Below are 26,857 nucleotides of genomic sequence, written 5' to 3' on the forward strand. Positions count from 1 at the left end.
TTATTACTTTGTTTTCCGACATTTTGAAAAGGATCCGAATTGGATCGAAACGCAGCGTTTGTCTTGTTTAAGTTAAATAAACATTTCTTTCGATTTGTTAAATTATAACTACCGTTTAATTCTTCGCATTTATTTAACCTTTGCGCTGGTCCTTGTAGCCTTTTATCTTTTCTTTTTTTAGTAATTTTATCTAACGGACCTTTATTTCATTATATTAATTTTTCTTATTTAAATGTTTATAGTCAATTTTTTGTGTCAAAATAATATTTTTTTAAAATTAAATCGGATAAATATCGCTTCATGATTATTGATATATTATAATTGTTTTTTTTTTAAATTAAATTTCAAGTGAATAAAATCTCGATAATTCTCAACCGTAACATGTATAAGAACTTTGTTTATTTTCTGAGACTGAGATTCATAGGAAAATGTATAACGCTTTTACAAATTATTACGTTGCCCTTCTTATGTAGAATAAAGTCGAGTTTATGCGCGCCAAAGCAAAGTATGAATATTCCGCGATGAGCGAGGGAAAGGGAGGGTGAGAAACGACAGAAGAGATTTCTCCCCCGTGAATTATATCGCGGCCGAGCGCATATAAGAGGGAGAAAAAGTGCAAGAAAATAATTAGGCACGTATTGCGTGCCACGTCGCTCGGTCCAGGAAAGCGTTCCCGTGTATATGCAAATCAGCGGCAATTGTACAGCCGCGTTTGCCACATCGCGGTCGAATGCAATTTTCAAGCCGTTCTCTGATTCATCATTAGCGAATTCCGCCAGACGTTAATTCACCTTCCGCGTCTCGTGTCTCCGAGTGTCGAGAACGCGCGTCGGAGACGCGTTTGAGGCTATTAAAAAAAAAGAAGCGTCGGTTAAGGCTATTAAAAAAAAATCTAGACGAAGGAATATTAAAGGAAGAAAAAAGATGCCAAGTCCGGTATCGATTTCGCGGTTATAGAGCTTGATAGAAACACGCGGTGAGAATGCAGATGCACCAACCGGTGCATTGCATTCGGTCTCGCTTTGACGATCAATAATGTCGACTCGTGAATTTCTAGCGACACCGCTCATTCGCTCTCGCGTAATTGAATTTCTTGAATAAAGAGTCTCCTTACATATACTGTAGTTTCATTTTTATTCTTTAACGTAATCAAATTGCGGGCAGGATAGAAATTATGCAAGCAAGATCAAGAGAAATCAATATGTTCGTGATTAAAGATGAATCACGCGAGTACAATTCATCTAGCTTTTTAATGATTCAAAAGTATTTGACTAGTTAATTCCAAGAATAACAAGCAAGGCAAATGTGATTTACATTCTTATTAGGAGTAATTAGGGGATTTGCGTGCGAGACGAGTGCAGATAGAAAATATAACGTTGATTATGTATGTAAAATAATCGCGTTTTTTCGATAAACCTCAAATATTTCTAAACTAAGAGCTTTTCTCTCACTTGATATCCTCTCATTATCCCTTGTCATTCTTCCAGGACGATTGGCGAGCGAGAGTGAGAGGTCTGGAGAGGGTCGCGTCTGCTTTGCGGACGTCCTCAGCGCTAATCGCGATAGAGTCGCGATTAGGATCGCTCTTGCATGCGGTGCTCGGCGGCGAAAGGAGCTGCCGGGTGGCCGCCGCCGGCTTCGCGGTGGCGAAGGTAAGTTCTCGTAACTTTCGTCAAGATCAACCCTTAATGCGCCGAGATCTCGGCTAATTTATTACTGCAATTGTCAGCGGATAAGCGAGCCTTGTTATTATGTAATATATATATCGCGTAATAGAGGAGAAATATATCTTCGATAAAGAAGAATCTCGTAAGGATTTCGATATTTTTCAATATCGCTTTCTTCGAATATTTAACATATTTTTAAAATTATTTTAGATATTTTTAAAATTATCTTAGATATTTAGGATATTTTAAAAATTATTTTAAATATTTTTAGAATTATTTTAGATATTTAAGATATTTTTAAAATTATTTTTTAATTCAAAAATGTTTAAATTATTTAAATTAATTTTTGAAAATTAGTTAAAGGTTTAAATTATTTAAATTATTTAAATTAATTTCTTAAAATTAATTTAAAATTAGTTAAAGGTTATTTCAGTACTGCACATTTCTTTTACTTCCTGATTGGAGCTTATATTATCGATATCCATATTCAATCCTAGAAACATTTACAATTCCTAAGCAAAGTTACAAGGACGCCTATGTGACATGTACATTCTTCTATCTATATTGTACAGGAGACACTTTTAATGCGTAGAAGTAGAATCTATTTTATAATTCTTTCGTAATGTCATAGGTTTATGATGCAGTATAGCATCAAACATTAACTATATTTCATATTTATGGCACGTGCAACATTCTTAGAGACCATTTTGTATTTCAGATTGTAGTTGCCGGTGTCTCGGAAGACGCGCTAAAAAAGAGATTACCCCAACTAGCTTGGGGCCTCGCCAGACAAGGCGGTCCAGCTGCGGCCCAACTTACTAGGATTGCGATGCTTAGACTGAAACCCAGCCTCCTTTTGGAACAATTACTGCAGCCCCACTGTCTAAGTGCCAGAAACGCCAAAGTAAATCTATTTAACGTAATTCGCGTAATTTATATATTTTTTTCATTTATCTTTAATTTATATTTATATTTTTAATCTATATTTATATTTTAATTTATATGTATATTTTAATTTATATTTATATTTTAATTTATATTTATATTTTTAATTTATATTTATATTTATAGTTATATTTATATTTATATTTTAATTTATATTTATATTTTTCGCGAATGTATTTCGAAAACAAAAAATATAAATTAATTGCTTCTTTCCTGCCGAGTTAAAATCATTTATATTTTTGCAGACGAGAGAGAACGCGCTGCAGTTGCTGATCTTTTCGTTAGTGACATTTCCGAGCACCGAGTTCAAACTGGAGACTGTGATTAGTCGAGTGGCCATGATGGTCGCGGATCGTCGACGCAGAGTACGCCAAGCTGCTCTCGATGCTTTAGCTGTTTTGGGGCAGATCTATGATTCTGAGGTATTATTTGAAAAATCAAGAAGCTTGCGAAATAAATTAAAATGTTGTAACTTAGCGGCACAAAAATACTTTTGGAACCAGCTTATATTTAAGAAAATAATATCTCTGTATCCTATAATATTAATATTTACTTGTCTTTATTTTTCTTATATACTAGATAGATCCGAATGATCTTATCATGTGCTGCATTTATTTCAATAGTTTTAGTTTTAAATTTAAATTTTATTTTTATATATAAATTGTAGTTTTCGAAGTTTTGGTTTCAAGCACGCGAAATTAAACTTGGAGCGATTTCATTTGACAGCGATTCTATTCTATTGATGTTATAGGATTTCTATTGATGTTGTAGGAGGTTCTTGAAGCAGGAAGACGAGCGGCCGAAGGACAGGCCGATGCCGAGGCAATGCTGGCCGCCATCAGAGCACGGCTAGCCAGGAAGTCGCTACCCCTGGTGTCGGCCGATGGTCTTGTGGTGTACGGTTTGCAAATTTCACCGAGTGTTCAGACCGCTACTGGTAATAACCGAGAACAAACGAGAAAAGCGTAATACGTGCAAAATAAAATTATAGCGAATTACATAATAATGTATTTTAATTAGTATTTTATGTTGATTCTAACATTACAATCATGGAAAGAACCATGTAGTACTTGAATTTTTAATGAACGTTTTAAAATTAAATTTGTAGTCTCATATTTAGTCGCGTGACGTTTCGTTATAAAACGCAAAGTTTAATATTACTTGATTATCTGCACACTATCGTAGAGCTTATTTTTTAACTACATGTGTTGTATCAATTATCTTCTCCCTCTCTTTCTCTCTCTTTTTCTCTGTGAGGTAAGAATATAATTTATTAATTTTATTTGAAATGCAAAAATGTGTAAACGTTTGGGCGAGATAACAGAATTCTTAACTGACAATTTAAATGTGCATTTATCCTCGATTTTCTTACGAACAGGTCCTGATGTTGATTGGATCGTGGCGGGAAGCGGCTCGGTCTCACCTGGCACCGGTCGCACTAGAGGTCAGATCATCGCCACATCAAGATCGGCGCAAGGAAGAGCATCTCGGTAATAATTCGGAGGATTATTCATAAAGATCAATTGATGCGAAAGTATATATTCGTGTAAAATCATTAAAATATCGCATTGTTTCTTTTAGGAACGAAAGTATGAACAAACGCGAAGGTTCGTGGATAGAAAGGCCCAATCTCGTCGCTCTTGGTGTGGGTCTGCAATCTAAGACCGAACAATCGACCGCCTGGCAGATGTTGCCTTCGCAAACTAACGTAAGATGACCTACATTTTCTATGCTACCTCTCTATACATCTTCCATACATTATTTTATGGGTCTCATAAAATAACATATGCGATTTAAAGATGGATAAATACCGATAAAATAGAAAAAAAGGAAAAATGATATATGTTGCAATTACATTTTTAAAATATTCGTAACTTTACTAACTCTTTAAATAAAAACGATTAATGTGATTTTATATCAGAGAGTTGTACAATGCGCAGACCTTTTTATGTATTTCCTAAACAATATGTATAATAGATTAATAGTAATAAATAATAATAGATTGATGAAAATAGATTATTAACAACTTTTGGCATTAACGGTATTACTTTCATAAAGTTCTATCGATTTCTCGATACATACAGTGTTTACATAAATATGCCAATTTTTTTCGTCATTATCATTATTCGTCGGGATATTAAGCTTTGCAATGCAAATGCTGAAATATCAAGTACTTAATAAAGCAAGAACGGGGAAAAATGAGATACGTCTTTTTCATAGAGTTCCATTTTGCATATCTTCGTCCGACTCTTTATAATTATTCCTCGTCGAGTGTGAATTGAGTAAAGAGCTTTAAACACGGAAGAGAAACATTGTACTCTTTGCATGTGATTCAATAATACAATCTCTTCGCTATTTATATTTGCATATCAGTTGATGTCGTCAACGAACGTTTAATATAGATTATCAGGACTAAGATCGCTGATAAAAAATATTCTATGATAAAAATATAAAATGTTCAGCATTTTTAATATTTTACGGTGGTGCGTTCGTTTGTTTCTTGAACCAATTCCGATGGTATGTATATACATCACGGCAAGAGATGGAAAATATTGTCACATATAATAATAGGTTATTATATAAATTTTTTATTAATTTTTTTATACATAAGAGTCCATATTTCAAGATATAAAATTTAATAACGCAATTATGTTATTAAATTTGCGTTTAAATATCGGATCGTAGAAATGTGTCTGTTGCAATGTCGTCGAGGGTTAGAGTATCACCACAATTTATCGCAAGCTGTATCGATGCTATATTTAAGTATTTTCGGTTTTATTACAGGACGACAATGAAAATGAGATAAAAGGCTCGAACGGACGGAACATAAATGCAGGTAATCTTTCCCGAGAGAATGATTTAATTAATTAATTTGATTACTTTTAGATGAGTTTTGAAATGAAAGGATAACTTAATTTTTTAGGAACGTTTTCAAACATCACTTTGAGATTAGAAGAGCAATTGCGTTCATCTTACACGCCATTGAATCAGTACGACTTTGCCGAAACAGATGCTAAAAATCACTGGGAGATTTCTGACAATAATTTTGAACAGAAAGTGCGAAATCGTAAAAACGTTAATGAAGTTGCTAAAGAAAAGGTAAAGAAATGATTCTTATAATAGTATAAAAAGCACAGGAAATTTTAAAAAATTCGTTCATTTTCAATTAATATTTTCATGTAAAATCACTACCTTTCTGTTACATCACCGTTAGAAAGTATCTTGTTTATAATAAATTATATACAGCATAATATAAAAAAAATAAAAATTACTTTTTATTATATTGTATTCGTGAAAATATAATATATGCAATATGTGCATATTATTAATAATAATATACATTTATTAATCGTAAACTATGTAAAATGTGTGTTTATAGGAAAGTACTGCTCTTCGAGGAGAATCTAAGATTCCGATATTATTGTCGACTCGATCTAAAATAACTTCGCAAAATCGTGAAAAATCCATCAATCTGGAACACATCAATTCTAATTCTCGAAAGCAAGCGAAGGATGCGTTGGATAGCAATAGCAATCGGATAAATTCGCGGCAGGAAAATATTAGGTGAGCATCATTATTGGCATCATTGCGAGAGAATTTACATTTTAAATTAAATTAACACTTGTACGTTAACTGCACGCAGATCGTATGCAGCTGCATATCAACGACGGAAACGTCTCCAACAAGAAGGCAGTCAGATTTCGAATCAAACATTCGATTCACATTGCGGCGGTTATCGTTCTTATGCGAAAGCTTCGGGAAGAACAAATAAAGAATATAACGTAAGTTACTTAAAATTTTTTTTCCATGTAAAAAAGATTGCAATTCTGATGAAAAATTTACAAAACGAGATACTTTTTTATTAAATACATAATTTTAACTAAATTTAAAAAATGTCATGAATTAAATATTAAATTTTAATATAAAATTTGATGAAAAGATCTAAATGATAAAAATAAAAAAAAACGCATGTATTTTGTAAAAATATATTCAAGCTATAATTATACTTATCTCTCTATGGCTTTGCAGAGCATTTCGGGAGGCAGGGAAGAGATATTTTCGAATGATAGTCATAATTGCGGCAGATTTGTGGCCGACGATTTTACGGATAAGAACGAAAACTCGGATCGCACAGGAAGACGTAAACGATTATCTAGAAACATGCAGCAACAGACGCTTGTCGAAATGTGAGTTTTTGACTCAACAATCTTCTCTGATCCGCGAGAAATTTTTCCAGTATGATTGATTTTCGTTTATACAGGTACAGCTCGATTCACGAGCAACAGAGGACACTTATGGACAGAAACGTGTATCGACGATTACGAACTGCTCCGAGTCCATTGACTTGCGTGTATCAGGAATCCGAGCACCTAGAATCACAAGTCTCCGCGGATAACGATAGAAACATGATATATCGGGTAAAATAAATTATTTTATCTTTATTAATTAAAGACAATCTAATTTTCTAATAATAATCTCTCGCTAAGAACTATCGAGGTTTAGACAATTTAATTTTAAATTAAATTTTTCGATTTTATAGATTAAAAAATTTTTAATATTTACACAATTATTACAAATATTATTACAAATATTATATAATATAAACATTTAATAACATAATATTCTAAACATTTAATATCATAATATTATAAACATTTAATAACAAATATTATAAATTTTACAAATATTAATTTTTATATGAATCGTGTTGCAGTCAAAAGATTGCAGGACGAAGGATACGTCGGAGACGGCGGAGCAAAAAACCGAGATGGATCTAGTCTCGTCAGATTCGCAGGAAAACGAGCATTCTCCTGTGGAGAACGCCAGTCCTCATCGCCGGAGACTAAGATCGTTGTCACCTTCGCAACTCCATCGATCGCGACAGTTTGTCAAACTGGCCTCCAGCAGATTTCACGCCGCGTCGATGTACGACATGTGAGTCTCAAAATTAAAGTTTACATTCTCTTGAAATAAAGTCTCGTCGATCGAAATAAACACGCCATCGGACGGGCCGACTTGATTTTTTTTTATTTTAAGCTCTCGAGAGCACACAATTCCAGACAGGATCGATTCTGTCCTAAAATAACTGCGAGCAAGATGCCCGGTTTATCGATCACCGGCTGAAATGATATGCGTAATAATAAACGTTTCTCTCCAGACCTTCGTGTTTCAAATTCCATGTAGAAAAACGGACTAACATGCGTGACAACTTTGCAACTTTGCGATAATTTTTTGTATCCGAATAAAAGAAATTGACCTGATAGGAACAAGAGAATATTGTATTACAGAGATATTACTTACATGCTCGAGATAATAGGGAAAGCTATAAGGGCTCTGCACAAGGTGCGCGACCTCGTATTTCGCTTAATCTCGATCTCGTCACGTGACACACATTATTTCTTAACACACTTAATGCGACACCTGGTAAGATCCAAATCGCCGATAGACGGTGAATTATTTTAGGTCGGCGAAAACCGCATGTTGACGATCTTTCAAATTGATAAACACTCCCGATCAAATTTTTAAATTTAATAAATCCATTCTTTTGAGATCGTGAATTAATATTTGATGAGCAAACAATTTTAATTCAAATTAGCTTTCGATTTTATATTGGCATTCGGTGGATAAAATTAAGAGGAAAAAATGTCTGACTCAAGCGCAAAGGAACGTGATACGATAGAAAAAAAATTCGAGAAAGAGAGAAATTTTTCTTCGCACAGAAATGATATGACTGGAAATTTATAGTACCTGAATATACATGGTTTAACGACGAGTTATATGCGCAATGTATACACATCATGCGGGACTGTTGTAGATTGTCAAAACGCCTTACAGCGGTATCGTCCGTTCTCCTGCTCGTTAAATATTTTATGTTTAGGCGAGCACGCAGCGACTGATCGCTATTCAATATTGCCTATCCCCCATAGATATTTACATAAATGCGAACACAACAGAATAACAGAGAAGATCATATTTTATACGTCTTATGTGAAAAATCAAAATTTTTAAAATTAGATTATCTTTAATTTTGCACATATATATAAAGTTTATAAAATTTTCCAATATTAATTTCGTTAAACTTTTATCACATCTACAATATATTTATATAATTTCAATAAATATTTACTCTCAAATATTTTATTTAAAAAATACGAAAATTTCTTGGAATATGATTCTACACGTGAATCATTGTTTCTTCCAAAATAAGGCAAGAGGAATTGCACGATGACGTATGAGACAATCTAAAATTTCGTGTGCTAGCAATTAAAATTATTTTCACCGAAAAATGAATGAATAATAATCTCGCTATCAGATTCAGATAAAATTTAAATTTAAATTAAAAGATAAGGATGTGGGAGGAGGTCAGACGTGTCTATATATATTATAATATGGCAAAACGTACACCACAGAAGGTGGAACGACAGAACCGATCGAAGACGTGATACCAAGAATATATATTTTTATATACTTATATTATTTAAAATTAAGATCATATTTTTTAATATGTGTTTTTATATTCTATTTATAATTATGTAATTTATATTTTTCATAAATAATTTGTGTGCAACTATGAGAATTAAACTTATTTGTATATATTTTAGGTACGTCATATATTTGAACAAAAAAAGGACTGGTCATCAATGATTTGGCTGATAATATGCAATGAAAACGAACATATTAATTATTATCTAATAGATGTTCATTGTCAAATTTCTAACATGTTCGTTTTCATTTTATATTTCCAATCAAACAGCTCCAGTCCTTTTTTTGTTCAAATATATGACGTAAAGTACATAGTAAAGATAGAGATGTATGTGGGAAGAGGTCAGACGTGCCTATTTAGTCAACAAGCGACAGAGAATCACTTTTCAACCCAACGAATAATTGTTGGAAGACAATATTCGTGGACTAGAAATATATATGAAGTGGCTGGATCGGGAATCGAACAGAAAACCTTTCGCTTTCCAGGCAACTGCTCTAAATTACTGAGCTATCCAGATCTCACACCTCACACCTCACACCTAATGAGCGCTTTCATCTTTTCACTCGTGTAGGGACATATATATCCCGGTGATATCTCATAAGTAATTTTGTTTGTCTTGTACTTGTTGAACCTTTTTTCTCAATACCTAATCCATGAAATTATAAATTTCCAAAAACACAAAATTAGAAGTGAAAGGGTTAACACAATGATATGCGACTCTAGAACGATGTTGGCATCTCGCTCGATGGATGCAATGCCGATTGCGGGAGGATCCCTGAAAGGTCGCTCGCTGACCAAATAAGTGCTGGTAGAAGTATTCGCTACTGACTTTCCGTAAGAAACATCGATGAGCACAATGCCATAGAGTGCCCACATCTCTCAAGATCCCTCTAATAAATAACAATATTCCCACTGTATCAATAACAACTCTAAATAAGGCTATGGCAAGCCTCCTTGCGAAATTATAAAAGATTTAATTTAAATTCCAAGACTTGTAAAGAAAAGCGTCAAAATGCGGTTAACACCTGCCTCAATCTCCTTTAACCGCGTTTCACCCGGATCGCATGACTCAGTCTGACAGCTCTTTCTTCTCGTGACCGCGAGGGGAAAAGGGTAAGTTATGGTCAGCGTAGCTCGTAGTCTCGTAAGAGGGAAGGAAAAGGGCAATTTGTAGAAAGGTATTCGAGCACAAAACAAAAAAAGAGAGAAAAATAATGTCACTATATTTATTGTCATCATATTTTATATATTTTAATTCCCAAAAAATGAACGTTTAATTTCACGAGTTACGTTGCACTTACATACGAGTCCATACGTCACATTTACATTTCACCGCTCTTCTCTTATTCTCTATATTTAAGTATTTTTTACATGGGTTTTTTATTTGCTTTGATAAGAAAAAAAAAACACATTTCCAATTCATAGCCCATACATTGTTATCTCTTTCTCCGCGGTTAAATAAACAGGACTGTCTAGAGGGGGAGGCATCACCGGGTGAGTTGGGGGCAAGAGGGGGCAAGAGGGAGACGAGCGGACACGGCGCCGGAGGGCGACGTGGGGGTGGCGGTCAGCGTCGGGACGCTCGTCGTCTCCACTACGTGCCACAGTCGTGCGTACGTCGTCGATTGTCGAGCGTGTCGTGACCCTCGTACGCGATGCTACGCCTCCTCGGACACCACCTTCTCGTTGCTCGTCGGTTTCGATATTTTTTTTCACCTTTCGCGAAATATTCGTACGCGCCACGCGAAATTGTTAGACCCGATCATGTGCGCGCGCGTGTGTCGTCAACCTCTGTCATCTAAGACGAGTTGCAACCGCATCCCCGAGTGCACCGAGTGTGTATATCCGCGACGTACACGTGGATTCATGAGGCGTATTATGCAAGCGGCTCGCCCTTGAAAAGTCGCCTCTTCTAGGGATGGTAGCGCGATGAGCATCGCAATCTCGATCGAATCGTCGCTAGTTCGTAGGATAATTGCGAATTTCGATCGTGCGAAAATACACGTCGCGATTTAATCGAACGACTCGGTAAATGTTAAGGCTGTGCAAAAAAATAGTAGATGGAAAAACGCGAATAAAATGGGAGAGGGAAATTAAAATACGAATAGTAACAATGAACATTAGAGAAATTAAAATATGATTAATAAAAATAATAATGGGGGACAAATAATGAAATGGACAGGAGCGAGAACTGATAAGAGCATGTCAGTCGTTTGAACCTCGGAATGCGAGTTTCTTGGACATCTAATCGATAATTAATCGCTGTCACGATCTAACACGAGTTTCTGCGTCCTGTAGTTCAAATTATTTTGCACATTTCACGACACAGAGCTAGTGTTTGTCATTAGTATCGATTGATTCCTCGGAGCTCGCGCGCCTATTTCTCCTTTAACGGTTTTTAAAAGCGTCGTGATATTTAATGTTTTGCCATCGCATGTGCAACGCGCTACCATCTCATCATTATATTACACAATATTATAAAATTACGAAGTAAAAAAATGACTCGGAGATTAAAAAATCGAATTAGAAAATTGGTAGAGCGAATAAAAGTCATTAGAAGTCATTTAACTAATAACAGAAGCGACCTCTCTTCACGTACGAGGGTTCACACGACATGATCTGCGAACGATGGATTGTCCTAAGTGAATGAATACAAATTAATACGATGGAGATAGGACGACAAGTCGCCGAACCATGAAGCCGCGCTCGCTGGAAATCAGCTGATCGGCTGCGATAAGAACCTTCGAACGGAACCGGTGACGAAAGAAGGATGATCCTCAAGTTTTGCGCGTGGCCGAGCGAGATGAAGGAGGAGCGCAAGATCGCGGATGCTGTTCTCCGTTGTTGCCCGTGTATTTTCCGATGTCGGAAATCGGTCGGCGTCGACAACAACGACGAGGATGACGGTGTCGCGTCTGTCTCGACTGTCATCACCACGGTGACCACGCCGGTCATTGCCATGAGGCTGAACCGAAACAGCGATACGGTGTACGTTTGTCTCGTCGAGTTGAGATGACGTTTTTTTCAATAGTTTATGGAGGAGGGAGAATAAAAACATATATGTAGCGTAATTCGAAAAATATAAAATAAAAATATAATAAAATAAAAGTAAATATAAAATAATAATTATTATTATTAAAAAACGATGAAAAAGAGTTGTTGGAAGAGATGACGCTTTTCGAATTTTTATTAAGAGAGAAATAAACTTGAGATGATATTTCTTCGATAAATTTATGGGGGAGAGGGAATAAAAACATACATGTAATTGATAGAAAATACAAAATAATAATTATTATTATTAAAAAACGATAAAAAGACGCTTGGAAGAGACGCTTTTCTTGAGAATCTTTGTTGAGAAAGGGATAAACTTGAGATCGATTAAAAGAAGAAAGGGAGAGAAAGAGAAATAACATGATTCGCGAAAATAATTTTTAATATTGAAAAACCTTAAAAGTAATGTGAAAAGCCTTAAGGTAATGTCTCGTAATAATTTTTAAAAAATATCGACTCGAGTTCGATTAAAAAAATTCGCCATAGGTCAATAGGTGTGGAGAGAACTTGCGATAGAATTTAATACATTCAAGTATAAAAGAACACACATTGGCCTTTCTCGTCAATCGCGATACGTGTGCTATTTTATTTACCGCACCGCTTCGTAATTCCGCGATACTGACGCGATTCAACTTGCAAGCATACATATATATGCAGCTTGTGTAAAAATACTACTTTACGCGAACGCGCGCGAGGCACCGCTACTAAAATATTAAAATGTTCGTAGAAGCCATTGCGTAGAAACTTTCGAGTCGATTTCTATTTATGCATTTTTTTTGCAGCGATAAAGCGGTAAACGAAGAAGAGTACAATGCACGGAACAAACGTCACTTATCCGAAGCGAATAACTACCACGTGCAAAGTTCAAACAAGGAGGAATCCCGGTACCAAGGTATATATTAGTAATTCTATTTTTCCCAAGCATTCACTGCGATCACGAAACACTCTGTTATTTTAACTTAATTTTTGTTTCCATTTTTTAATTAAACAAAATTGAACTTTCTTCGTTTTATTATGATTTTTACTTTGATTGCGATAAAAAAAATAAACTGCTCTTTGGAGACTTTTAATTCCTGGATGCTGATTTTTTTTCGATATTTAATAAAAAATATGATACACTGGCGGATCGATTAAAAATTAGACTCTCTTCTTTTTGTTATATTTGATTGCGATAAAAAAATAATCACTGCTCTTTGGAGATCTTTAACTTCTTGATGTTGATTTTTTTCGATATTTAATAAAAAATATGATACACTGGCGGATCGATTAAAAATTAGACTCTTTTTTTTTATTATGTTTGATTGCGATAAAAAAAATAATCACTGCTCTTTGGAGACCTTTAACTCCTGGATGTTGATTTTTTTCGATATTTAATAAAAAATATGATACACTGGCGGATCGGTTAAAAGTTGCACTTGCGATTGTCCATCTTACTCGAGGATGGATTAGGGGACTTCGACTTGACAGAGATGTTAAACGATAACGCGATGCCGAATAAACTGCTGAATGAAGCTTTTGGCACGCGCGCAGCCGAGATTACGATGGAAATGGAGCGAGAGGTTCTTCACCTCGTCGTGCATACATATAGAGAGCTTTCGTTAGACTTAGCCGGTAATCAATATTCCACTGGTCAAGTCTAACGTAGGATCGAATCGCGCGCGTTGCATCCTACGAAAAGTCAGATCGATAGTTCATTTATCCGCCAAATCATTTGGAAGATATTATCATATTTGGAAGTTAACTTTTGTTATCATTTATACGAATTTATAAAATACCTTACGAGAGAGAGAGTCAAGTTTTCCTTTCCAAAAAAAAAAAAGAATACAGTACAATTTTTTTAGGAAAAAAGGCAATTTTTTCTACTTAACAAAGTGTAACATAAATTATATGCATAGCAATTTTGATCATTTCTCCATGATTTTAGGAGGATAAAAATATTGTTACCATATTCAGAGACTCAGAAAACATGTATAATGTTACGTGTATAATTTGCATCACATTTTTCAAGCAGAAATTAACCCATTTTTTTTCTCTCTTCAACTTTATGAACGAATGAAACGTTCGATCAATCTCTTCGACAAGTGAAAAAATTCGTAATGCCTCTGAATTGTCAGAGTTTCTGCGTTCCTTCTCAGTCGGCGAGCGTGTACACGATCGCCCCAAAAGCGCGAGCAGCTCGTCGTCGGACGTTTCCAGGTGTAATGGACGAGAAATCGACGAGAATCAGGATGCTGCGGCGCTGCGGGATTACAACGATAACAGCGATAACAGCAGATCGTCGACTCCACGAAGCCAGGACGACGATCCAGCGTTCGACGTTATCACGACGAATCGTCAGAGCGTTCGCGACGACGTCGACTCCTTTTTCGTAAGAAATGTCTTTTCAGATTATTTACCTTTGTCAGTATTTTTTTGACTGACAGCGCGTCGATAAATCCCTAATAACGAATTTGCTGCCAGCAAATACATAATTTTCACATATACAGGTTAACTCATCATCGATGAAGATTAATAATTCGATAATAGATTTTTTCGCATATTTGGAGTCGTTACTTCCTCAGCGAAAATTTAACGATCGGCGTTCGTCACTTGACGCCACATTTTATTTTCCAACGTTAAATATCACGGTAATTAAACGTTAAATTAGAATTTCGCTGAAAGTCTGCTTGAGAAATTGACTGAAAGTTAACTGATTCTTATATATCTAATTAATAGGCATTTCTTTATTTAAATTTCGTTTTTTATTTTTTTCTAATTGCCCTCTTTATTATAAGATTTTAAAAGCATCTAAAGAAAAAAATACTATCACTAAATATTAACATATATAAAATTTAATATGAGAAGATTTTTTTAGACGTTTTGCTTGTTGAATCAAATGATATTATTTACTGAATATTTTTTTTCTTCAAATATTCCTATATAAAGCGAATCCGGATAATCTTCTCGAATAATTTCAGACGCCGTTGGATACTAACAAAGTGGAATACCCGATCGACATGACAAACATACCGGACGAGACGTCGAAGGAATGGAACAACGAAGATGAGGCGAAGCCGATGAATCGAATCGGATCGATTTCGAGACATTCGACTCACGGGGAGCTAATCAGCGTAAACGAGAATCGCAGCGGAAGCACGGAGAGCAGTTGCGACGCGCACTCGGAAGATGTTAGATCGAGCGCGAGGAGAAGATCCATCGTATCCATGATTCCGAACGAACGCATTCTACCCTACGAGGATTCAAAGATAGTCAAGGAATCACTGCAATCGAAAGCTGGGAGTCCTAAAAAATCAGAATCGCTGTACCGGTCGCCTGAGAATCGCAGCATCAATACCTCACCGATCTCCAACTCGCCGACCAAACGGAATTCTCGTTGCAATTCGCGCAATTTGGTTAGTAGACAGTGAATCATGAAAGAATTGATTATCATTATCCACCCCATTTTTATCACGAATTTGAATAATAATTGTAAGTACAATTAAAAAATTAGCGCGTTTGCAAATTATTAAATTTACTTTACTTTTATAAATTATTAAATATATTTCACACCAGTTATTAAATTTACTTTAATTATTAATTTATCAAATTTTATTTTATTATAAATTTAATATATTTTATAATTAATTTATTTGTGAATAAAAATATATATATATATGTACACATATGTTAATTTAATATTTAATTGTTTGGATATCAGGCCGAGAATTCTAGGGATTCCAGCGAGGAAAGAATAGTCGCTTCCATAGTACCTGACGAGGATGCTTCCATTCAATCGTTGGATACCATCGCTCGCCCACCCATAGACATCAGTATGACCGGTGATTCACCAGCGATTATCATCGCATCGAGGCCTCATTCTCATGAAACTGTCGAGGATCCCGAGAACTCGCGTAATAAGATTCACACACAGGAGGTAAGAAATCACACACATAGTTTCTTGTTAAGAAGATATTAATCGACTAATTTACGTAATTACGATTTCAGTCTACGGAAGAAGAATCCAGCGTAAACGATATCTTGGAAGATAGACAAAGCAAAGACAGTACGAGTGAAACGAACACCGAACCGGGAATATTGAAGATCGAGGTACTTATCAAAAAAATATACTTTCATATAAAAACTTATAAAAAAAGATATATTTTCATATAATAAAATATTCGTATTTTTCGCAAATTTGTTACAATTCATACATGTTTCTTATTAACAAGTAAATCTTTGTTAATGACAGATGTGTATTATAACAATTTGCGAAAAAGCGATACAAGTCATCACAATATAACGTTTGTTATATTTTTTGGACACAGTCTGAGCCTGTGGAAGCTGTCGAGTCGCGTAAAAGAATCGCCTCGAAAGTACCGATACGCGGCATCGGTAGATATCGAGCTCCTTCCATTAAAAGAGCTTCTCCAATCGAGAAGCCCTCGGAAAAATCCAAGCGGATGGTACAACAGTGTTTCACGCAAATCGATAATAAGGACTGGTAAGCATCTTATAAAATCTAAATATCGGCTATTAAAATGCGCGATAAATATTCTCACATTCTATATAAATATATATATGAGATTTTGAATTTTTAAGTTTTTAGGTTTTTATGTTTTAGTTTTATGTTCTCAAATTTTAAAAGTTAAAGTTAAAGAAAAGTTTAAGTTTAAGTTTCAAGATTTTAAGATTTTAAAGATTTAAAAATTTAAAGATCGAAAGGAATAAAAACTGAGTTTATTTTAATCGCATGATAAAATGTGTATAAATACAAGTATAAATATTGTAAAGATCGATGTATTGAACAGGAAGTCTAAGCCGAAAGGTAAGGATTATAATAATATAAACATGTATATTTCAGGGAAATAGCGATGAAGGGTTTGAAAACTCTATCTCAGATCTCGAAACAGCATCCGGAGTGTCTGGACGCGTGCGCGGCTGGAACAATAGGCAGACTTTTAGGGCGGCACATAAAGAATCTTCGTTCGCAAGTGGCACGTGCCGCGTGTCTCGCTGCCAGCGATGTCTTCAGCTCGCAGATTCGGGGCATCGATCAGGTGGATATATCGTGATCGTCCATGAGAATAAATAATAGCGTCTTAATTAGTGATAAAGAATTCCATTACATTTCTAAACACATGATATCGTGATCTATCAATCATTGACCATCGATCGACGAATCCGTTGCATGGATTAAATATATATAATTCTGATATCGCTTTTGTCTCTCATTTAACATTTATCACTTTTGTCGAACCTTCGATCCATCTTTTCGCAGGATCTGGAAGATATAGCTGGACCGTTGCTTCAAAGGACGGCCGATACGAACCGATTTCTTCGAGCTGATAGCAATGCAGCCCTAGATCAGATGGTGCAACATCTTCCGCCTCATAAAACCATCGGTATCATACTTCGCGGGGCAAGGTAAATTTAGAATTTTAAATTGTTAAAAAATATTTCTATTCTTTATATAATTCTCTAATTATTTTCTAATTATTTTTTGCTTCTTAATTATTCTATCGCAGCCACCAAAACGCTATTGTACGCGCAGCAACCGCTCGACTGTTATCCGACATCACCGATCGCATTGGACCAGATCACGTTATGATCTTACCACGTGACGTAAGAGATAAGCTGTTAAATACAGGCGCGAAATTGTTAATGGACGGAAATCTAGACGCCAGGTAAATCACTTTTATCATTCTTTTATTCTCACATCTAAAATTATTATTAATCCTAAAAATTAGTATTCTTAGCAATTAAAATTTTTATCAAAATAATAAATATTTAATAATGTCAAAATAATAAATAAATTTTTAGAAATCATGCAAAAAGGATGTTTCGATGCCTGACTCGCTGCGAGGGATTTCGAAAAGCGCTAAAGGACGCGGTGCCCGAAACGACATTGAGACATATCGACAAAACCATGAAGACTCTGTAACCCCAATTGTTCCGTTCGACTAAATCTACATAATATTATTCAGCTTTTTTTGCCCAGTTGTCTCATCATTGAGCAAACTATTCCAGAAGACTGCTTTATTATGCAGAAACATTTTAATGATCCGTTTTGAAAGCCGATTTAAGGCAAAGACGAGAATTTTTTACAGCGTATACCGAGACAAGCAAGCAGCCGTTTCTCCCCTGCTCCCCTTTGTATATTTTCCTTTTGAAAATTAAATAGAACAAAGTGATGTGATTTTTAGTGATTGTAATGTCAGGAAAAACGAGAGAGAACTCGAGAGGAGAGAGCTCATCTCGTATCACAACTTTCGTCTCCTTTCTCTCATCAATGAACTCGGCGAAGTTTTGATACTTGTAATTTTAATATATACGCATGTATATTAGTTTTTATATGATTGTATAAAGAATGTGCACTTTGGCATAAGTGCGTTGAAGAACTGTAGTGCCTTCGTATTGGTGATTATTGAAATTCCGTGATCGCAATTTTAGCTCAATTCTAGCGCTCGTGACGTAAATTGTGTCGAAGAAAAGAAAGAAACATTTTTGTCCCACTGTTGTCTTCACCAACTCTACATTAACGAGTTGCAGGAAGAAAAAATATAAGATATATTTGAAGAAAAGAGATCATTGCCTACAGAGCAATAAATTTGTTTCGGAATCGACGATGCTTTCGACGTGTGTCGAAAGTTTAAATTCGTTAGTTCGATACCATAATTGTTTGTAAATCCAATTGTAACTTTCTAATATATAATATACTCTAAACGCTACAAAGAATATCGACGAATGTTGACTAATTCAATTTTTAATTCATGTGATGGATATCTTTAACAGGAAAAATAAATATATGATCATATCTATATATAATATTACGTAATTACAGTTTATACAATAAATCAATAACAATATATCGTTACTTACAAATTATTATTATTAAGTTTCATTAAACCCGCGCAACAAATTCTTATATGTAAGTTCTATCAGTGGGGTGAACAATACCTGAATCTAAAATATTGATAAATAATGGATTTTTTTTAGACTCTTTTTCGTTTTCTTTAATCCAGTATCTAATATCAAAACTTGAATCTCAATATATCTATAAGCAACAATTATATTTTTTTTTAGTTATGAGTAAGAACCAGCAACGAGAAAGGGAAAATGAAATGGTCGAAACATTAGTGATGCCATACACAATAAAAATATTTGGAAATTTTTAATTTCCCCACAACAATAAATGAGGCTATGTAAAAAATAAAATAATCTGTGTACTCTGCAATAGACAATTTGCCTAGTCAAATATGTCTATATAATATATATAAGTCTACTAATTCGCAATAAAATTTTGAAGATATTCAATATCATGATTCAGAAAATTTACTTCTTTTTCGACTTGAAATCTCTTTCGAAACATAACAAATGATTAAAAGTAAACTCGCAATTATATATCGTTTTCATCATTATCGAAGAGTAGGCTATGACTACGTAAAAGTTATTTTATTACATTTTTGTGAAAAAATAAAAGTCAGTTTTTTATTTTATTAATTTTTTAAATATTTTATTAATATTTAATTAAAAGTTGGCAAACTAGCAATATATTTTCCAATGGAGCAATCTTCAGTTCAAGATGAGTCAGTTGAAATATCGAAGGAAAAAACCATCAAAATTATTATAAAATCAATTGAAAATATCGTAAGTTTCTAATTATTTTATAATTATAAAAGAGTCTTATTATTTTACGGAAAATTTATAGATTATGAAAGAAGAAGTTGGCATATCTTTTGTCGTGATACATAAAGACGTAGTGCTAGGAGAAAGTATTCCTCTTTTTATCGATCCGGGTTTCAAGGAACCGCCGCAAGTTTACGATGTCAATTACGCCGTTGAACTTTCATTTATAGTTGATGATCGCAATAGCATGAATTCAGTCGTATCGACGCCGATCTTAAGTAAAACATGCATTTTTATATGTATTTATTTATATGAATTGCGTAATCTATATACAATATATAGATAAAGTTTATAACATTCTTTCAATATAAATATAATAATTTTTAAAATTATGATTAATACGTAACATTGTTATATTTTTTTATTTTTTCAAAAGTAAAGGTAATGTACGAGACTCCATATCAGCGCTCAACCAATTCTGTCAAGTCACATGCGGATTTAAGAGGAAAGACAATAATAACTACTCCGAAAGAGACGTCAACATCGTCAAATGTAATTGGTTTCTGCAATCTTGATGTGATGCCGATATTATTAGGTAATGATTTCTATTAAAATTAGAAGAAATTAAAATAAAATATAAAATATATTAATTATAAAATATATTATTAAAATATATTAATATATTAAAATAAAATTAAAATATATTAATATTATAATTTTATAACTTTATGTGCCATCACAGGTGAAAAATCGCTCACTGAAAGATTAATAGTGCAAACAGCGCATTTCTCGCTCGATAGTAATGCGGTCTCATGGCAAAATCTTCCTATAATTAATGCAGCAATGATGTATGATGGTGAAGAGATATTTCCTTCGGAAGCAAAAATTAATTTCTTGAGTATAACAATAGAAAGTATTTACAATCCACCAGTCTTCTTCACTGAAGATACAGAATATAAAGCGAGCACGATAGTATATATTGACCATGAGGTAATTAAAAAATAATTATACATTACTGGCAAAAATATTAAATACGCAAAAATATTAAAAACATATATAATAAGAAAAAAAGAAATCAAAATGTGTTAAAAATTAATTGATTTAAAAAATATATATATGTATTAAAAATATGTCAATTTTTTTCATTTTTATATCGATTATGTTAAATTGAGAAAAACACAATATTTTAGTAAAATGTTGTTCCTGGATTTCTCGTTTTTTTTTTAACTATAAATGATTTTACCAGTGTATGTATGTGCAAAAAAGTTTCATAAGAATTGCAATGGAACGAAAGAACAAACGCAATGAGGCGTATCAAAATGTAAACAGAAAAGATACGAGAGTATATGAGCGGATGATAGGCACAAATTATCGATTCTACGAATAAAATCAAGGAAGCCAAAGTTTAATCTTAGATCGCATTCCCGAACAAACAATGTTATCACATTCTCGCTTCCGCCCATTCCTCTTTAGATTCTAAATGTTCTAAATTCTATATGTTAATGTGCAGAAAAATAATATATAAATATCTCGATGCACAACATTTTTTTACTGCACTTGATTGCATGCAGATTAATATTATATTTCTCAACAAAAATATTTTTTTTCTTTGGCAAATTTCAAAAATTACTTTTGATCATAGATCCCAGAAAATATAATATTCGAAAGCGGTAAATGGACAAAGTATCGCGATGTGGAAAGAACCAAACAATGGCAGAGCTTGTCGAAATTACAGAGTCGTGCCAGATTGTCGAAGTGGAAACTTAGTCGCGATTATGCAAATATAAAAAATATGCTCGACACGAAACTGGACTTACAGGTAGATTTGGAATATTTGATATAATTTAGCAATTTAATCCAAATTAATGATAAAGTGTAGATTAATACGCAATTTACAGAAGAAAGTATGCCAGGACGAGCCTAGAATCGAGTGGAATTTTATGAATCGTAGCATAATGTATGATGTAGGAATTGAAACAATGCAGAAGCATATTGTCAAGTATATAGTTCTTATAATCTTTTATATAAAAAACTTTAAAACACTTCACTGTTGAATATCAGAATAAATTTTATATTTGAAGATATAAGTATTGGCCATTTCAATTTATGATGGCCGAGAAAAGTATGGAGAAGAATAATATTGGATCAAAGGAAGAGAGATCGATTAAACTTTATCAGTGTTACGTTGACTTATCAGAACTTCTTTTTCCAGGAAGTAAGTGCAAGTGAATCTATTTTAAATAATAAATAATATACTATCTTTTTTTCTACACATTTTTAATTAATATTATTGTAGCTTAAAATCTGAAGAATATAAAAGTTCATCCTCTAAATATTGATATAAAATATCTTTCGCAGCAAAAAGTACTCGCGTAATGACGCAGTTGTACACATACAATACGTCCGATATGATTGAAAAGACTGGTTTAGAAACAAATATTTTAGAGTCTTGGAATAAAGAATCAGAACAAGTTAGCTGATATATATATATATATATGATGCCTAAAAAATTAAAGAGAAAGAATAAAAAAAATATATATATAACTAAAATTTTCTTTAATTTATTTTAAATAGTCGATTCAGTCGGATGTGGAAATTTCGCAAAATACTCCGTTAATTTTGGAAACCGGTGAACCGGTTTTCGTTATAATCGAAGTCAAACTTTATTATCCACTTATTCCTTGTAGACTCGAATCTGATTTCTCAAACATGTAAGTTGTCAATTATGGAATGCTTTGTAGAAATATATCATAACGAGAAATATATATCATAGTATCTAGTCAAAATATAATAAATCTTATCGAATGTTTTAATTTCAATTTGACTAATTTTGATAGAATCGAGGAAATGATGAAGCCGAAGGTAACAAAACCGTATTATGTTTATTCCGGCGATATGGCGGAAGAACAATATGCAACTTGCATTCGAAAATTAGTGGAGATCATTACAGAGAGTTATAGAGTATCAAGTTTTCCATATTATGAGGATATATTTAAAAATAATCATTTATATCAGACATATATCACTGTAAAATATATTTTCACGTTAGGATTTTTGCGAAGAGAAAAAGCAAGAAAAATTGTCTGATTCGAAAAGACAAGAAAATGACTCGAATAATTTTGAAACGACAGATAAAATGAAATATTGCTTCGTTCCTGAAGAAGTGAGATCATTGTTAACGAAAATATAAATAAAAATGATTATATTGTACATTCGATGCAATTTTCAGGATGAGTTAACTTGCTTCACGCAATATCTATTTAAAACTGGTACTTACTTGAGTATACGCAGCACTTTGAAAGCGAAAGTGATTTCCATGTTAGATCAGAAATTCAAAACGAGTATGAACACAGTACATTCGACCGATAGTCAGGTCCAAAAATTTATTATTTAAATATTTTATAAATAATTATATAATTATTTCATAAATAATATTTATAAATAATATTTAAATAATATTTCATAAATAATAATTATATTTTGTATGTAAAATAATTTTATTTATTATTTTAAATTTATAAAAAATTTTTAAAAAATTTTATATTTTTGTTTAATGAGACATTGATGCTGAAATTTACAACGTGTACCATTATCGGAAACAGTTTTGCAGCTATAAAAATATCTTTTCAATCGCAAATTCATTCATGAATTTATTTAGCAGAGGAAGATAAATTTTTTCGTAAATTATATGTAGAATTTTGTGGCATCCGTATACACGTATCTTGTTGAACGAATGCATGTGGCTATTAACAAGATCGTCGAAAGTCGTCTCGTGGACGAAGAATCGCCAAAAATTGTGATATCTGAAAAATTATACTTTTACGCCGAAGAAGCTTACGAGTTGGGTCACGTTGACGATGCAAGACGACATCATTTGACTGTACGCTATTCAATCTTTTAATATCAAGATCTTTTAATATCAAATATTATTATTCATGGTCTTTCTCGTAGGCGATTGAGGCGAATAGAAACGAGCCCAGAGCATGGACAAAATACGCGATATTTCTCTTAAAAATTGGCGACACGGAACGCGCAAAGGAATGCTGTCGTGAAGCAATTCTCTTGAATAAACGCGATAAAATTGCGTATGAAAATATATACTTTAGGTTCTCAGATAAAAAGAAAAACCAGTAGACAGATTTGTATAATTTTATATAAACGAAATATATAAAAAATATTTCTCCAAAAGAGAAACCAATAGACAGATTTGTATAATTTTATATAAACGAACTATAACAAATATTTCTCCTCAGCAGTTTGTTGATGTACGGATTAATTCTCGCCAAAGATCAAAACTATCGAGAAGCCGAAATCTTTCTGAAAACCGTTACCGATATTTATCCGCGATTCATCGAAGGCTGGGTTATCCTACATTTGCTTTACATTCGCATGGGTTATCATCCAGGTATAACAAATACCTATAATAATATAAAAAAGTATATATGAAAGATATAAAATATTTCTCTATTTTTTTACAGGAATAGATCTCACTTTACGAATAGCGGAAAAATGCATGAAAGATGATGATTTAGAAATAGAAATCTCGGATGAAGATCCTCTTACTTGGACAACGATCCACTGTCCGCGAGATAACTTGTATATGATAACGATCATGCTTCTGATGAAGTTACATTCTTGCGATGTAATAAATTTTTACTTGAAAATTTATATAAAATATACAAATTGCTGTCACACTTTGTGTCTGTGCAGTTTGCTAGCATAGCCCTCATGGAAGAAATATCTCGCTCAGATAAATCCATCTATGGACTATATTATCTGGCTGTGCAACATTATTTGTTAAATCAATACGAGGATGCTTTGTCGCGTTTAAGAGAAGCTGAATCTATCTATGGACTGGTCTGTTTCATCATCTTTTTTCTTTCTCACTCTTTCATTTATTTTGTTTCCTTTAAAATATCTTTTAAACGTTGAGTTGATTTAGATTTTGCTTTCATTTTATTATATTATTTATTTTTTATATTTAATATTTAATTATTATATTTATTTAATTAAAAACTATAAATCAGTTAAATAAATTTAGATCCAAGATAGAGAATTTTGAATAAATATATAGATTAATTAATTTAGCGCTATTATGTAAATATTATATAATATTTACATAATAGCGCTATAACTCATAAATTATATGTTTAAATTTCAAAAATATTTTTTTCCAGAATGACTCGATAAGCGCTTTAATGGGGCACTGTTACTTTCAAAAGAGCGATTTTGTAGAAGCCATTCGTTGCTACGAATTTTCTAACATGATGTATAATCAACCGTACAATTTGCATCTCGTACAAACGAGGTAGACTTGTTTGTCTCGATATTATATAAGATAATTGAAAGAGGAAAAGATAGAGAGTTATTTATAACACCATTACGTAATATCGTTAGAATGGGACTGTATTACGAAGATACTGCTGATTACATGCGCGCGTTAAAAAGTTTCCTTAACGCATGTGAAATTTTGCCAACGGCAGAAACATGGCTTGGTGTGGGAATTGCTTATTATGAGGTAAATTAAATAAAGACAAAATTTTAAAAAAATATATGCGCAAATTAAATTGTACATAAAAAAATTTAAGATTATTTTTATGCGTACATGAAATAAATCGCTTATAAAAATCATTATTAGTTGCAGCAATTTACGGAAGCCGAGGCAGCTTTATCGGAGGCGAATCAGATTGATAATCGTAACGCGACTGTTTGGAGGTACTTGTGCCTATTAAACATGTCCCTGGAACGTTACGACGAATTTGCTCAGTGTCGAAGACAAATCGCTCAGGTGAAAAGTTATTAACAATAAGAATTATTGATGTTTTCGTTGCTGTTTTACATGTAATACGTTATTATTTCCTCGCAGGACGATACGACTTTCTCTTTAGAAAAACGGTCCCTCAAACCGCGAAATGGAAAACCGGTCATGCTCTAAATACAACCTCGTAAAGACATATAAGCTTCCTCTCTTTAATTCGAAGAATCAGTCAGCTGTTCTATGACGATCGTGATGAGATTATTGGTGAGTCAGAGTGCAAAATATAACATCTCTCGCAACTAATAACTAAAAAACGAAAGATAATAATTGTATGAAAAGTTTGTAGAAATATCAAAAATAAATCGATAATATAAAATAAAATTTTTTTATGTATAAGGCTTTATTTGAGAAAATTAATTCCAAAATTTGGAAAATTAATAACATATTGACATTTTCGAATTCATTGAAGTCTTTTATAAACAAATTTTTATTTTATATTTTCAGTTTATTTTTTTCATGTAGCATTTCATTATCTTCTCGACTACATTAAAGACATTTTTAATTTTCTATTCTTTTAACTGCACTTTAATTAATACTCAGTACACGCGATGAAATATTAATATTCATATCAAACAATTAGTCAACTAATATTTTCTGTGTGCAGTGTACTCTTGTTATACTCAGTCTGCTTCAAATAGCGATGTTTACTGCGATGGTTGATTGTGATGAATCAAGAGGAATTATACGGCATGAGATTGAAAAAGAAGGTAATATATAATAATATACAATATATAATATCACAGACAGCGCGGCGATATTATGTGTTCAAACACAAAAGTGCTTGCGTAGAATAATGCGAAATAATTTTTCACGTAAGAGACTGTTATTGCAAATAGAATATGTAATTACTATTCGCTCACGGATAACGTTCAACGAATATATATATAACAACTGCTATTCACTTACAGATAACGACCGACAACGAGTAAAAATAAAAGTTTTCCGTGGTCCTATGCAAGAAAAAAATGGTGATTCCTTCGCTCCATGGGGATACTGGATTCAACAGCCCGGCAGATAATTTAATCATTTATTTCTGTTGTTAATTGTTTTTATTTTTCCATATTGATTTAGCAACAAAGTTTCTATCTTCGCTGTCTATGTCTATTTTTTGAGCGATATATACGTCAAAATATACGTATAATATATATACGTCAAAAAATTAATACAAGGCACTTTAATTTTCTTTTCTCCATATACGAGCAATTGTTAAAAACATTTATAAAAAAAAATTATCACATTACATCGCAATAATTAGTTTTTACGATTAATTACTTTTCGAGTTATTTT

The 26,857-nt window shown here is 33.1% G+C and overlaps 2 protein-coding genes across 4 annotated transcripts in view; both read left to right on the forward strand.

Annotated features, from left to right (window-relative positions):
- Positions 1-18,529, forward strand: part of LOC105251443 — a 29,531-nt gene extending 11,002 nt beyond the window's left edge. Inside the window, exons 5-28 of one of the 3 annotated variants that reach the window (XM_020027540.2) lie at positions 1,488-1,652; positions 2,386-2,571; positions 2,858-3,034; positions 3,384-3,549; positions 3,991-4,102; positions 4,194-4,320; positions 5,397-5,448; positions 5,536-5,711; positions 5,992-6,176; positions 6,256-6,394; positions 6,642-6,799; positions 6,874-7,030; positions 7,327-7,547; positions 12,930-13,039; positions 14,262-14,515; positions 14,634-14,774; positions 15,105-15,539; positions 15,845-16,060; positions 16,132-16,233; positions 16,452-16,627; positions 16,988-17,183; positions 17,405-17,550; positions 17,652-17,810; positions 17,947-18,529. In XM_020027540.2, coding sequence (XP_019883099.2) covers positions 1,488-1,652; positions 2,386-2,571; positions 2,858-3,034; positions 3,384-3,549; positions 3,991-4,102; positions 4,194-4,320; positions 5,397-5,448; positions 5,536-5,711; positions 5,992-6,176; positions 6,256-6,394; positions 6,642-6,799; positions 6,874-7,030; positions 7,327-7,547; positions 12,930-13,039; positions 14,262-14,515; positions 14,634-14,774; positions 15,105-15,539; positions 15,845-16,060; positions 16,132-16,233; positions 16,452-16,627; positions 16,988-17,183; positions 17,405-17,550; positions 17,652-17,810; positions 17,947-18,067 — 4,077 coding nt within the window. In that variant the 3' untranslated portion in view covers positions 18,068-18,529. The remainder of the gene's footprint in view (positions 1-1,487; positions 1,653-2,385; positions 2,572-2,857; positions 3,035-3,383; positions 3,550-3,990; positions 4,103-4,193; positions 4,321-5,396; positions 5,449-5,535; positions 5,712-5,991; positions 6,177-6,255; positions 6,395-6,641; positions 6,800-6,873; positions 7,031-7,326; positions 7,548-12,929; positions 13,040-14,261; positions 14,516-14,633; positions 14,775-15,104; positions 15,540-15,844; positions 16,061-16,131; positions 16,234-16,451; positions 16,628-16,987; positions 17,184-17,404; positions 17,551-17,651; positions 17,811-17,946) is intronic. The other 2 variants (XM_025414819.1, XM_025414834.1) reach the window with 2 other exon arrangements.
- Positions 18,530-19,837: 1,308 nt separating this feature from the next.
- LOC105256007 (cilia- and flagella-associated protein 70) lies at positions 19,838-26,570 on the forward strand. Its single transcript, XM_025407834.1, has 22 exons — positions 19,838-20,030; positions 20,189-20,347; positions 20,495-20,742; positions 21,395-21,571; positions 21,651-21,751; positions 21,834-21,967; positions 22,111-22,223; positions 22,327-22,463; positions 22,590-22,713; positions 22,802-22,915; positions 22,982-23,125; positions 23,447-23,632; positions 23,704-23,837; positions 24,009-24,157; positions 24,231-24,394; positions 24,463-24,609; positions 24,930-25,060; positions 25,150-25,270; positions 25,391-25,540; positions 25,619-25,774; positions 26,175-26,277; positions 26,479-26,570. The coding sequence occupies exons 1-20, from the start codon at positions 19,838-19,840 to the stop codon at positions 25,685-25,687; spliced, it is 2,895 nt and encodes a 964-aa protein (XP_025263619.1). The 3' UTR covers positions 25,688-25,774; positions 26,175-26,277; positions 26,479-26,570.
- The last annotated feature ends 287 nt before the right edge of the window (positions 26,571-26,857 follow it).

The sequence above is a fragment of the Camponotus floridanus genome, unplaced genomic scaffold, assembly GCF_003227725.1.
Source record: "Camponotus floridanus strain SB8 unplaced genomic scaffold, Cflo_v7.5 scaffold1, whole genome shotgun sequence".
NCBI lineage: Eukaryota > Metazoa > Arthropoda > Insecta > Hymenoptera > Formicidae > Camponotus > Camponotus floridanus.